This window comes from Carcharhinus amblyrhynchos, chromosome 14, assembly GCF_965287045.1.
Source record: "Carcharhinus amblyrhynchos chromosome 14, sCarAmb.v2.hapA, whole genome shotgun sequence".
Lineage (NCBI taxonomy): Eukaryota > Metazoa > Chordata > Chondrichthyes > Carcharhiniformes > Carcharhinidae > Carcharhinus > Carcharhinus amblyrhynchos.
In genome coordinates this window covers 68,330,235-68,345,105 of record NC_137337.1, presented here as the reverse complement: position 1 = coordinate 68,345,105, position 14,871 = coordinate 68,330,235, and the positions used below count along the sequence as shown (strand labels likewise).

At 46.1% G+C, this 14,871-nt stretch overlaps 1 protein-coding gene across 1 annotated transcript in view; it reads left to right on the top strand.

Moving 5' to 3' along the window:
- LOC145352298 (regulator of G-protein signaling 6-like) overlaps positions 1-14,871 on the top strand; it is a 444,005-nt gene that overhangs the window by 403,732 nt on the left and 25,402 nt on the right. The window contains exons 5-10 of the mRNA XM_080202050.1: positions 839-945; positions 3,431-3,482; positions 5,621-5,685; positions 5,858-5,934; positions 10,542-10,623; positions 12,498-12,572. Coding sequence (XP_080058176.1) covers positions 839-945; positions 3,431-3,482; positions 5,621-5,685; positions 5,858-5,934; positions 10,542-10,623; positions 12,498-12,572 — 458 coding nt within the window. The remainder of the gene's footprint in view (positions 1-838; positions 946-3,430; positions 3,483-5,620; positions 5,686-5,857; positions 5,935-10,541; positions 10,624-12,497; positions 12,573-14,871) is intronic.

Here is a 14,871-nt window from a genome sequence, read left to right as displayed (position 1 = left end):
AGTTAATGTTCTGGGGATCCGGCTTCGAATCCCGCCACAGTAGTTGGTGGAATATGAATTCAATAAAAAATATCTAGAATTAAGCACGGTGGCACAGTGGTGAGCACTGCTGCCTTACAGCGTCAGGGATCTGGGTTTGATTCCCGGCTTGGGCCACTGTCTGTGCAGAGCCTGCACATTCTCCCCATGCCTGCATGGGTTTGCTCCGGCTACTCTGGTTTCCTCCCACAGTCCAAAAAAACGTGCTAGTTAGGTGCCTTGGCCATACGAAATTCTCCCTCAGCGTACCTCAACAGGGAGTGATGACTAGGGGATTTTCACAGTAACTTCATTGCAGTGGCAATGTAAGCCTACTTGTAGCACTAATAAATAAACTTAAACTTAATGATAACTGTGAAACCATTGCTGATTGCAATGGTTCACTAATGTCCTTTAGGGAAGGAAATCTGCTGTCCTTGCCCGGTCTGGCCTACATGTGACTCCAGAGCCACAGCAATGTGGTTGACTCTCAACTGGCTTTGGGCAACTAGGGATGGGCAATAAATGATAGGGATATGGGGATGGGGCCTGGGTGGGATTGTGGTCAATGCAGACTCCATGGGCCAAGTAGCCTCTTTCTGCACTGGAGGGTTTTTATGATTCTATGAAGAATATTAGTGAACCAATTGACAAAAATGCTAGCCAGCCAGCAATGCCCATGTCCCATAAATGGATACAAAAGAAATGATGAGGTACTTTCAAACCAAATAAATAGGTACGGGAGATGGGGAAAACTTTAAATGGATTTGGTAACAGAAAAATAACTCCATTTGTAATGTTTTTCTCCCCCTATTCATAGGTGAAGCGATACACTTGGGGAGCCTCATTGCCGCTCAAGGATACCTGTTTCCTATCTCAGATCATGTGCTGACGTTAAAGGATGATGGGACATTTTACAGGTTTCAGGTGAGTCAACAATGTCTTCTTTGCCAGAACCGGAAAACCTTTACACAAGACACTTAAAACTTAAGAAGATAACCTGCCATTGTTTAACACCTTTCCTGCGTTCCTCCAAAGTGACTATAATGAATCTACCAGGAAAATAGGGCAGGGTTCAGGTAACTGGGAATTCCATTTGACCCATCTGTCAAAGAATCAGTGTCAAGAGCTTCTGCACCAGACCTTGAGAGGGACGAGATGATGGAATTGGGTATCACGGAAGGATCAGGGGGTCAGAATGTGCAAGTCTTGCTCCTCTCTTTAGGAGGTGCATGGGGAGCCTATTGTACCCTGTTTCTTTCTGCATGGCAACACCTCAACCAATCAGAATTGACTTGTCAACCAATCACAACCCTTTTCTCCTGCAGTACAAGTAGGTGTGATCATTCGAAATTTGGCATTTTTGGATTTGTCCTGATGAGTGCAAGATGAAAAACTTCAGCAACATGTCTCTTTTTCAGCAATGTTCAAGGTTGGGGGAAGGTTGATGATAGTGAGGTGTGATCTGGGAGTAAATTGTAGAGGTAATACTGGGGTTGGGCTGTTTGCAGTGGTAGAAGGGGTTAGTTTATAGAAATCATAGAAATCCTACAGTGCAGAAAGAGTCCATCTGGCCCATCAAGTCTGCACTGACCACAATCCCACCCAAGCCTTATCCCCATATCCCAACATATTTACCCACTAATCCCCCTAACCTTCGCATCTCAGGATACTAAGGGGCAATTTAGCATGGCCAATCAGCCTAACCCGTACATCTTTGGACTATGGGAGGAAATCGGAGCACCCGGAGGAAACCCAGTTTATTGGGTAACACTTCTTCTCCTTCTGGCCCACAAGGACTGCTATAAAGACACTTTAGGAGATCAAGCAAACCCATGCAATGATAATTTAAATGGCCCCAGGTCACCAAGCAGAACTTCTTATATTGTTTCATACCTTACCTTGGTTCACATTCTTTATAGAATCTCCACTGTATCTCCATTCAGCCCTTCAAATCTGCACTGACTCTCCAATAGAGCATCTTATCCAGGCCCTATCCCAGTAACCCCAGATATTTACCCTGCTAATCCTCCTAACCCACACACGCTGTCACATGAAGGATCAATTTAGCACGGCCAATCCACCTAACTTGCACATCTTTGGACTGTGGGAGGAAACCAGAACACCCAGAGGAAAACCACACAGACACGGGGAGAATGTAAAAACTCCACACAGACAGTGACCCGAGGCCGGAATCGAACCTGTGTCCCTGGTGCTGTGAAGCAGTAGTGCTAACCACTGTGCTGCCCTACATGAGATATGGTGGAAGGTTGATAGCTGCTAATTATAGGAGATTGATAACTTGTCAAATCCAATCAAGGATGTTTCAGACTGTTGGAAATGTGGTCATTTGAAATTAGCCATTCTTTCACCCCCATTCTTGGCTGCATCTTACATGCAGTAGGGTTCAGACAGTAAAGATTTTATGAAGTGAGTAAAATTGGATATTGACAAGAAAAGGATAGGAATAGTCGAGTCTAGAGATAGCAGGTCATGAATGAGGGCTTTCAGTATCAGTGGGGTGGAGACAGTTACATAGTCAGAAGTAAGCAGTCTTAGTAATAGCGTGAATCCAAAGTTGGAAGCTCAGCTCAGAGTCAAACTAGACTTCAGGGTTGTGAACTAACTGATTCAGACTCAATTTGGGGACAACACAGTCGCGCACTGCTGCCTCACAGCGCCAAAGACTTTGGTTCGATTCCCGGCTTGGGTCACTAGTTGTGTGGAGTCTGCATGCTCTCCCCATGTCTGTGTAGGTTTCTTCTGGTTTCCTCCCACATTCCAAAGATGTGTGGGTTAGGTGTATTGGCCATGATAAATTCGCCCTCAGTGTAAGGGGGATTAGTAGGATAAGTATGTGGGGTTATGGAGATCGGGCCTCAATGGGATTGTGGTCGATGCAGACTAGATGGGTCCCTTCTGCACTGTAGGGATTCTATGATTCAAGGACAGTACGGCTAATGGTTAATGTTGGGTTATTCCAAATCTTCAAAGGAAAATTTGAAACAACTGCCCTTGTCTTTATTGTGCAATTTGATATAGTGTAAGGAAAGATTTTCCTTTCATTCATTAATGAGATATGGGCATCACTGGCTGGCCAGCATTTATTGCCCATCCCTAGTTGCTCTTGGAGGGCATTTACACACGCTGGCACATGAAGGGTCAATGTAGCACGGTCAATGTACCTAACCCGCGTATCTTTGGAATGTGGGAGGAAACCGGAGCACCTGGAGAAAAGCCATGCAGACACGGGGAGAACGTGCAAACTCCACAGACAGTGACCCAAAGCTAGAATTGAACCCGGGTCCCTGGCAATGTGAGGCAGCAGTGCTAACCATTGTGCCACCGTGCCACCTCGAATGCCTGGACTGTTGCCAGATTCAGTAAAGTAACAAATAAATCTTTATTACAGGCTCCATATTTTTGGCCATCGAACTGCTGGGAGCCAGAAAACACAGACTATGGTAAGTGAATCTCTCATTTCCTTTGCCACAGTGCTGATAAAGTACGTAACATCTCAGTGTATTAACTCCTTGCATATTGTTTAGTCAGGCACAAGCAGAGTGGATATAGGGCAGCAAGGTTCCCACTGACTCTATTATATTCCATTCATCTTGTCTAATTTCTGCACAGTTGGGTGTTGTGGCCTTTACGAGGCCCATGAGGTTGGCCTCTTGGAGTATGAGCTCCTTGATTGAGGTAATGATTGCCTGCCCAATCAGGGAGTCTCACCCAAGTGTATAAGGAGGAATGTCAGGGCTACCAAGTTTACTTATTAGTGTCAGAAGTAGGCTTACATTAACACTGCAATGAAGTTACTGTGAAAATCCCCTAGTCGCCACACTCTGCATCTCTTTGGGTACACTGAGGGAGAATTTAGCACAGCCAATGCATGTAACCAGCACTTTTGGACTGTGGGAGGAAACTGGAGCACCCGGAGGAAAACCATGTAGTCACGGGGAGAATGTACAGATTCCACACAGACAGTGATCCAAGTTGCGAATCAAACCCCAGTCCCGTGCGCTGTGAGGCAATAGTACTACTGGCACTCTGGATTCTGACTTTATACCCAAAGCACCCTTAGGAGTGGAGATAGGTTTGTAAAGTAAAAGGAATCTGGTGAAGGGACACTGGCTTCCTTTATCCCCTACAGTGTGATCACATCCTTACGATAATGTGGTGACCAGAACTGCACACAGTGGCCTCACTAAATTCTGTACAACTCTAAGTGCCTTCTGTGCTTATGTAATCTATGCCTCAATCGATAAAGGCAAGTGTCCCACATGCCCTTTTCACCACACTACTAACATGCCCTTCCATTTTCAGAGATCTGTGGACAAACAGGCCAAAGTCCTTTGTTCCACAGAACTTCCTAGTGTCCTACCATTCATTGAGTACGTCCTTGTCAAATTACTCCTTCCAAAGTGTACCACCTCACACTTTTGCAGGGGTAAATTCCATCTGCCACTTACCTGCCCATTTGGCCAATCCCTCTATATCTTCTTATAGCCTAAGACACTCAGCCTCACTGTTAACCACCCGACTATCTTGGTTCGAGTGGATGAGAAGGAACAGGAATATGCATCTTTTTTTAATTCATAGAATCCATGCAGTACAGAAGGAGGCCGCTTGGCTCATTCATGGGATGTTGGCACCACTGATAAGGCCAACTTTTGTTGCCCATCCCCATTTGCCCTTGAATAAGTGGACTCGCCTGACCATTTGAGAGGGTATTTAAACGTCAACCACATTGCTGTGGTTCTAGAGTCACATGTAGGCCAGACCAGGTAAGGACAGCAGATTTCCTTCCCTCGAGGACATTTATGAACCAGGTGGCTTTTTCCGATAATCAACAATGGTTTATAAGTAAAGTTTATTTATTAGTCGCAACTAGGCTTACACTAATACCGCAATGAAGTTACTGTGAAAATCCCCTAGACGCCACACTCCGGGGCCTGTATGGATACACTGAGGGAGAATTTAGCATGGACAATGCACCGAACCAACATGTCTTTCGGACTGTGGGAGGAAAACAGAGCACCCGGAGAAAACCCATACACACATGGGTAGAATGTGCAGACTCCACACAGACAGTGACCCAAGCCGGGAATCAAACCTGGGTCCCAGATGCTGTGAGGCAGCAGTGCTACCCACTGTGCCACCATGCAGCACCTTTCACTGTCAGTCCAAATTGAATTCAAATTTCACCGTGTGCCGCGGTGGGATTTGAACCCTTGCGCGTGGCATTGGGTCTTTGATCGAGTTTGATTCCAGCCTGTGCAGAGTCTACACGTTCTTCCCATGTCTGCGTGGGTTTCCTCTGGGTGCTCCGGTTTCCTCCCACAGTCGGAAAGATGTGCTGGTTAGGTGCATTAGCCATGGTAAATTCTCCCTCAGTGTTCCCGAACAGGCGCTGGAGCGTGGCAACTCAGGGATTTTCACAGTAATTTTATTGCAGTGTTAATATACCACTACACCACCACTTCCCCACATACTGATCTTGTCATCACTATTGCTAAAGTGAAAAGCCCATTCATTGCTTGGAAAGGGAGAGTATTTGAACAGTGGAGTTAATCACTTGATCTTTTTCTCACTATCACAGCCATCTACCTGTGCAAGCGGACAATGCAGAATAAAGCAAGATTGGAACTTGCGGATTATGAAGCCGTAGGTATACTAATTTTCTAATCAATGGCACACCATTGTAATACCGCACTTGTCATTTTGAAAGATGCAACATGGATTCGAGTCTGTGCTCGCACGATCGTAGCTCAATGATTTTTAGAAAGGAAAGCAGAAACCTGTTTTCTGTTTTAACACAAAGCTATTCCTTCTGCAGGAGAATTTGGCCAGGTTGCAAAGAGCATTTGCACGAAAATGGGAGTTCATCTTTTTGCAAGCGGAAGCCCAAGTGAAGTACGTAACCGATAACCTTACCACTGTATAAAAAGAGAAACCATAGGAAAGAGTGGGACTTTGCTTTCTGTCTGTGTGTGTGGGGGTGATCTCACGTGGCTTAACAGATCACATTCTGGAACAGGATTGTAATATTTCATCATAAAATTCCTACAGTCCAGAAGGAGGCCATTCAGCCCATCGAGTCTTCACTGACTCTCCAACTGGTCATCTCACCCAGCCCTTATTCCCATGTACTTACCCCACTAACCTCCCCTCCCCCTAACCTACACATCTTGGGACACTAAGGGCAGAATTTTACCAGCACATCTGCTCAGGTTCCATACGATCCTGCCCAAGGCCAACAGATAATGCCATTCCCCGAGACTCACCCGCCCCCGGAATCGGGGCAGATGTGCCAGGAAAATCCGGCTTTAGAGGCAATTTAACATGGCCAATCCCTCTAACCTACATATCTTTGGAGTGTGGGAAGAAACCAGTGCATCCGGAAGAAACCCACGCAGACATGGGGAGAACGTGCAACTCCACACAGGTAGGGGCGGTACGACAGCACAGTGGTTAGCACTGCTGCCTCACAGCACCAGGGACACAAGTTCAATTCCAGCCTCAGGTCACTGCCTGTGTGGAGTTTGCACATTCTCCCCGTGTCTGCGTGGGTTTCCTCCAGTTGCTCTGGTTTTCTCCCACAGCCCAAAGATATGCAGGTTACGTGGACTGGCCATGTTAAATTTCCCCTTAGTGTCTGGGGGACTATCAGGGTAAATATGTGGGGATAAGGCTTGGGTGGGATTGTGGTTGGTGCAAGCTCGATGGGCCAAATGGCCTCCTTCTGCACTGTAGAAATTCTATGATTCTAGCCACTTGAGATGGAATTAAATCTGGGTCGCTGGTGCTGTGAGTCAGCAGTGCTAAGCACTGTTCCTCCAGTATCCCAAAAATGTGAAGCTCTCCCTCCTGCACCTTTTCTCCAACCACACATTCATCTATTTTAACCTCCTGTTTCTATACTCACTTGTTACCTGTCAAGGTGCCATCTGCGAGTGGCTGTGTTGTCAACCACCCTCCCCTGTTCTGGCAAAACACTAGAAGCGAATGGATTGAAGTCAGGTTTGAAATTTTTACTAGAGTCACTGTACAAATCCACCCACGTGCAAACTCCACACAGTTAGCCAAGGCCTGATACCTTGGCATTGTGAGGCAGCAGTGCTAACCACTGTCACACTGTTCTTAATTGGATTCAATTCGAATCGGTTTTTGGAGTAAGTAAGCAGATGGATTAAGGGCTTGCTCCGTCTCCTCCGCGCATTGCCTGCGTAACTCTGAGAAAATAATATTGTTTTAAGCCCCTAGATTGGCAGGTTTTTAATTCCTTTCCTGTTTATACATCTAAACAAAGTAATTGAGCTGTCCTTTCTTTTTCAGGATTGTATAGTTACAATTTAGTGATGAATTATGCAAAGCGATATTTGGAAAATGATGGGCATTTTCAAAACGTTATTGGAAAAAGTCATTTTAAAGCTGTAGGTAAATATTTTTAGCACCGCCCTAGATCTGAGCTTCTACCAGACGCTAAATGAGATGAACCCTTTCTTAAAGAACAAAGAAAATTATAGCACGGGAACAGGCCCTTCAGTTCTCCAAGCCTGCACTGACCACGCTGCCCGACTGAATTAAAACCTCCTACCCTTCTGGGGACTGTATCCCTCTATTCCCATCCTATTCACATATTTGTCCAAATGCCCCTTAAAAATGACCATCCTATCTGCTTCCATTATTTCCCCTAGCAGGCACTCTGAGTAAAAAACTTGCTTCAATATTTAAGATACTTAACTTAAATATTAACATAAGCATAAATTATGTTTTATTATCTTGTCTGCTGTTTGTGACAAGTACAGTACGTACTTATAATGTATGTATCCCTATTGCATTTGAAAGGGAGGCATCTCCTGTGAGATGTGATATTTATAGAGACTGCGATTTATTCCTGATGCTAACTTGATAAATATATATATTATTTTCTTCTGGGTTTTCCATGTCTCAACTTGAACTATTTAGATGGATGGAAAGTTACCAGGAGGGGCCATATTGTGCCTTCTATTGCTCACATCTAAGAGAGCTGTGTTGTCCAAATGATGTAAGGGCTTGTGGGCTCTTCACAAAAAGATAAGACCTGGGCCGGAATTCTCCCAGAAAAATTCTAGAATTTGTAGAAAAACTGGAGTGAATCCTGCTGCTTTCTTCAGCGGGATTTTCAAAATGAATCTCCCACACTGCAGGGTGCCCTAGCAAGATTCACAATGTAAATCTGGGAGTGGGGCCAATTCCTGCTGGAGAGACCAGCTGAGTGGGCCACTGCGCATGTGCTGATCTGTCAGCATCAAGATCGGCGCTTGCGCAGTAGTCCCGTACTGCCGGCCTCCTAATCACTGGCCAGACCCGGGACCCAGCAACCCCCCCCCCCAATCCCCCGATCGTTGACCTTCTGGATGTCTCCTGGCCAGTCCCAATAGTCCCCCCTAGCCCACTTCAACACCTCCCACACACTCGTCCTGCTGCCCCGATCCCCCCTTCCACTGCCCCAAACCCCCGGCAGACACAATCATTGTCCACCCTCCCTCTGCCACTGATCCCATGTCTGGAATGGCAGTGGGACAGGCCCTTCTGCCCCAGCAGGCCCCACCTCCTTGGCATTGCCCAATGCCCAGTGGGCTGTGTCAAGGTGCCCCCTGGGCATTGCCATCTTTCCCCTTGGGCATTGCCAGGGGGCCAAGCTGATATTGCCAGGCTGGCAATGCTGAGGGGGGTCAGCCCCCCTTACCCGCAACCTCCTTGGTTTCCATGGGCCCACTAATCAGATTCAAACAGCAATTTAAATCATTTTTGAGCAACTGGAGACTTGTGGACGCCATGGCGCCCAGTGGCGAGCCCACTGAACGGACTCTGCTGATATCTCCCAGCCTACTGTACTGTTAGAGCAGTGCAGCGAGCTGGGAGAATCACCCCCATAGATAACACATGTGGATTCAAAGTAACAACACCCTATTTATTGAACAGCTGGTCTCTGCACTGCACCAAGTGCAAGTTGAAAGTAATATAGCAGGCTGAAGCAACACCCTAATGACATCAGCATCAAATCGTGTACTCAGCTCTTAAAGCAACCTGCAAACCTTTTAAATAAAAGTGGGCGGGACTCCTGATCAGCCATGTTTGATGTGGAATGGCGTCCCTCGAGTTAGAAGACCCTGGTGATAGACTAGCAACCTGTCCCAGGAATATCTAACTATGGAAGTGAAAGTCTACCTTAGTGCATCACTAGATGCGGGAAGAGCATTGGAATTGGAATATTTAAGCTTGTATTATAAAATGTGCAGAAGACCAGACAGTCTAATACGGCTGTGTTATAAATCATAGATCATAGAAACCCTACAGTGCAGAAAGAGGCCATTCGGCCCATCGAGTCTGCACCGACCACAATCCTACCCAGGCCTCACCCCCACATCCCTACAGATTTACCCACTAATACCTCTAACCTATGCATCTCAGGACACTAAGGGCAATTTTTGTTTAACATGACCAATCAACCTAACCCGCACATTTGTGTTGTGCTGTGCCAGTTTTTTTAACCAGGGCCATCCTCTGTAATTACATTTTCCCTTTGAGGGAAATATCCAGGCTTTCAACATGTGTGGGATTCCCAAAATCTTCTTTCCTGAAATCTGTCCAAACTCAACCTTTAGGCTTTAGCTCCATATTGGGTTACGCTCCCCTACAGAAGGGGTCTAAGCAGAGGAACACCATTTGCTTTTGTAGGAATCAATGAATAATGCATTCATCTTGCTTGGAAACTACGTCAAAAAGTGTGCCATCTGATTTTGGATCAAAGAGTTTCTGGTTTTATCATAGAATTGAGAATCTTATAGTGAACAAAGGACCCTCCAGCCCATCGATATAAGAAAACTAGTCTTGCTATTAGCTGAAGTTTTCAGTTAGCTCACAGGATTAGTAAAGCAGCCAGCAAAACTGGAGTGCAAAGCCATTGCCTTGACCCATTCCAGTGCTGCTGACATTCAGTGTTGGACTTGACAGTCCGTAGTGACTTCAATTAGGCTATTGAGGTTGTCCTGTTGGAATATAAGCTTCCTGATTAAGGGCCAAATTGATGGGCTAACCAGGGAGCCTCTTACTTTGTATTTAGCCAGGCGTGTCAGTTCCTCTGGGACTCCTAGTGTAGACTCCAAACTGAAAGTGTTCTGTATGCTGTTGTCAGACTTGTAAAAAAAGTTGATTTTGGTGAATGGACTTCTGCCTCTGAGGACTGATTACACAGTCCTCCGGTGTTAAGGAAGCAATGTTCTCTTTGAGTTAGTAAATTAAGTCAGTGGGTGCCAGTTGAACAGTGCAAAAGAACATTGGGATTGCTCGTTCTTTGCATTGCATAGAAAGTGTTGGATTGCAATGTACACAGCCTGCATTGTAAAGGGCAAAAAATGCATTGATAAGAAGAAACACTATTGCAGCTTGCAGACTCTTTGCAATGCATGGTATGAGAACGTTAACAGCTCTGTGAATTCAGTGTGTCTTTGGAAGTTGATATCATCTTCTTTTAGAATTGACAGGAAAAAGGACAAGACAGAACGGAAGATTCTGGACAGCCAAGAAAGAGCTTTTTGGGATGTTCATCGACCCGTTGTGAGTATCGTTCGACCGTAAGCACAGACATGTTTGATATGCCGTTCTTACCCGGTCAGACCTACATGTGTCTCCAGAGCCACTGCAGTGCGGCTGAATAACCAACAGCCCCCAGATAACTAGGGGTGGGCAATGAATGCTGGCCAGCCAGCGATGCCCATGTCCCATGAAAAAAAAGGTACCCAGGTTTAGGATGGCATGGTGGCACAGCAGTTGGCACAGCTGCCTCATAGTGGCAGAGACCTGGGTTTGATTGGTCATGGTAAATTGACCCTTAGTGTCCCGGGATGCATAGGTTAGAGGGATTAGTGGGGTCACGGGGATACGGCCTGGGGTGGATTGCCTCGGTGCAGACTGGATGCTAGATTCATGATTTCTCAATTGCTTTTGTTGAAACGACGGTTTTTGTGCCTGAGTTCTTTTAATCTCTTTTTTTTAACAGTGCAGGAGGCTATTCAGCCCATCGAATCTGCACCAAACACAATCCCACCCAGGCCCTATTCCCATAACACCAAACATTTACCCTGCTAATCCCCCTGGCACTAAGGGCCCGATTTTACCATTTGGAGTCTAAGGGCCAGATTTGGGTGTAATACAGATCCGAGCTCGGAATCCTCTTTGCAGCGCACCCATTCGCTTTTTACCGACTACAGTCCGATTCGCGCTATGGGCAGGACTTAGTGCTGCCGGAAGGATCGGAGCTCTGAACTGCGCATGCACAGTTAGAAAAAAGTTTGAAAAAGCGTGCCGGGTCAGGAAAGAGAAAAAAAGCAGAAATAGGCGCTCTGACACAGAGCATCCTCTGGTGACCCGAGGCTGGAACCCTTTATAGAACTCAACAGATTTATACTCTGGTGATTTCTGAGCTGGAATAGGCCACGCTGAGATGATACATAACAGATTCAGGGAGGAGACAGAAACATAGCACAAAATATTTGAACCTCAGGAAGAACAAGAAATCAAAGTTCAAATCTACAATTACCAAAACAACTTGGGTAAAAGTAACATGTTAAAAGAATTCACTTGCTCTCCAGCAAAGTGAATTCTATATATTCACACATTTGCCATGATGTTTTATAAACCATTTTATTCAAAAATGACTGAATACATCTTCACATATGCGGGGGCAGTAAGGTGCCACAGTGGTTTAGCGCTGCTGCCTCACAGCACCAGGGACCCAGGCTCGATTCCTGGCTTCAGCCACTGTCTGTGTGGAGCTTGCACATTCTCCCCGTGTCCATGTGGGTTTCCTCTGGGTGCTCCAGTTTCCTCCCACAGCCTGAAAGATGTGCTGGTTAGGTGTGTTGGCCCAAACAGGTGCCGGAGTGTGGCAACTATGGGATTTTCACATTAACTTCACTGCAGTGTTAATGTAAGCCTACTTGTGACTACTAAATAAATAAAATAAGCAACACAAGTGTAGAAAATTACTTTGGAGTGAGATTCTCTGACCTCCCCTCAGCGTTTTTCTCAGTCGTGGGAATTGGAATATGGATCTTTGGACAAACATGGCCAGTTCACCTAAACTGTAGGTATGGGAGGAAACCGGAGCACCCCAGACAGAGAACGTGTAAACTCTACACAGTCATCCAAGGCTGGAATTGAACCCAGGTCCCCAGCACTGCGAGGCAGCAGTGCTAACCACTGTGCCACCAGCTAGCACTCATTGTCAAGTCTCACATATGAATAATGGCTATTGAGGGAGGGACTGGGGTTCACCCATGATATTGTGTCTCAGGTACGTAGAAGAGTAAATTGCCCAGGCTAACAATTGGAAATAAACTCTTGTCACGAGCAGTGGTGGATTAGATTAGTAAGCCATCGAGATTCTCACGGTCTCTCTTTAAAATCTTTCTATCTCGTCCTCCCTGCAGCCTGGCTGTGTGAACACCACGGAAATGGACATCAGGAAGTGTCGCAGGATGAAAAACCCCAACAAAGTGAAGAAGGTGCGTACAAGCATCCTCCCTTTAATCCGTTCTTGCGGAAATACTCGATATATGGCAGAAATCTCACAAAACAAATCACTGCCGTGGCACCTCTGGATTGAATTCTGGTTGATGGTGAAAGAGAATGATGATGGGTCTGGGGTGGGATTGGTGCGGACTTGATGGGCTGAATGGCCTCTTTCTCCACTGCAGGGATTGTATGATTCTATGAAAACAGACAGCAGCCTTTTATTCCGGGAATTAAAATGTAAATAGAACAACTATAACGAAAGAGCCGGCCAAACAATAAGATCAATTCATCTCAGAAAACTTGTTTTCATTTTTTTGAAACAAATAAAAGGCTCTTAGCTGGTAATTTTTTATTTGATGAGATTTATTATTGTCACACGTATTGGGATACAGTGAAAAGCATTGTTTCTTGTGTGCTACACAGACAAAGCATACTGTTCATAGAGAAGGAAAGAAGAGAGTGCAGAATGTAGTGTTACAGGCATAGCTAGGGTGCAGAGAAAGATCAACTTAATGCAAGGTAGGTCCATTCAAAAGTCTGATGGTAGCAGGGAAGAAGCTATTCTTGAGTCAGTTGCTACGTGACCTCAGACCTTGTATGTTTTTCCCGATGGAAGAGAGAATGTCCGGGGTGCGTGGGGTCCTTAATTATTCTGGCTACTTTTCTGAGGCAGCGGGAAGTGTAGGCAGAGTCAATGCACTGCCTGTCATACTGTAATGTCATTCAGACATATCGGGCAGAATTTTACCACCTTGCCCGCCCTAGAATCGGGGGGATTGGGCGAGGCTCACAGAATGGCATTGTCCATTGGCCTGGGCGGGGGAGTGGCCGTAAAATACCAGGCATAAGGTCCATAACTCAGTCCCCAGTTTCTGCTGAATTAGCATTAAAATGTTGCTTCAGCATCCTCCTGAATTGACAAGGTATCCCCACTGCTCATCGTTTTCCAGTCTCCAGCAATTGGAACTACCTGTATACACGTGGATACAGTTCGATTATCCTTTACCCGAAAGCTTCGGGGCCAATTGCATTTTAGATCTCAGGTAACTTTGGTTTTTGGATCCAGCATAAAAGCCTCGGCCTACTTATATTACAATTGACAAAGCCTTGGCTAGCTCAGAAGTGAGTCATATGGCAAGAAGACTAGGGTGAATCACTGGAGGCACAATGGCACTAATTAGCACTGCTGCCTCACAGCACCAGGGACTTGGGTTCAATTCCGGCCTTGGGTCACTGTCGGTGTGGAGCTTGCACGTCCTCCCTGTGTTTGCATGGGTTTTCCTTCTGGGGCTCTGGTTTCCTCCCACATGCCAAAGATGTGCAGGTTAGGTGGTGTTAAATTGCCCCTTAGTGTCCCAAGATGTACAGGTTAGGAGGACTAGCAGGGTAAATGCACAGGGTTATGGACAGAGAGAAGGGCCTGGGTAAGATGTATTTTTGGAGAGTTGGCGTAGACTCAGTGGGCAAAATGGTCTCTTTCTGCACAGTAGGGATTCTATACTTTGACCCACCTGACTCACATTTGTTGGGGTTAGAAAAGAACAGTGCAAGTTCAATAACCACAAATCAGGATGGCTAATGCCTTACCTTTGAATCAGGAATAGCCTGGGACAAGGTGGCACTGTCAGAGACATGGTGCATTGCCATGTCAACAACTGGTGTTCCAATAATGTGCATCTATTTTGCACCCACGATATCTCTGCATGCCAGACTCTCCATCTGGGCTGGAGGGATTGGGTGTATGGATTGCATGTTGGCTGGTTTAGCTGTTCAGCTGTGCTGGGCTTGAGCACACACTCCAGGTTGGCATTGCATGCTGGACTGAATACTAAAGCCAACACTCAGATGAGGTGCCAAACGAAACTCCCATCTGCTTCTTCTGATGGACCATGATGGTACGAGGCATTTTCTCTCAGTCCGGGCCAACGTTCCTCCCTCTGCCAAAGACAAACAATTAAAGGTGAACTGGTCAGTCAGCACTGCTGCCTTTAATTTGACAAAAATTGTCCTAATAGAAACCATGCAGTACAGAAGGAGGCCATTCGGCCCATCAAGTCTGGACTGACCACAATCCCATCCAAGCCCTGTTCCTGTAACCCCACACATTTACTCAGATGCTAAGGGTCAATTTTAACACGGCCAATCAACCTAACCCGTGCACCTCTGCGCTGTGGGAGGAAACCAGAGCGTCCAGAGGAAACCCATGCAGACACGTAGAGAATGTGCAAACTCCACACAGACAGTGACCCAAGCTGGGAATCAAACCCAGTGCTAACCACTCTGCCACCA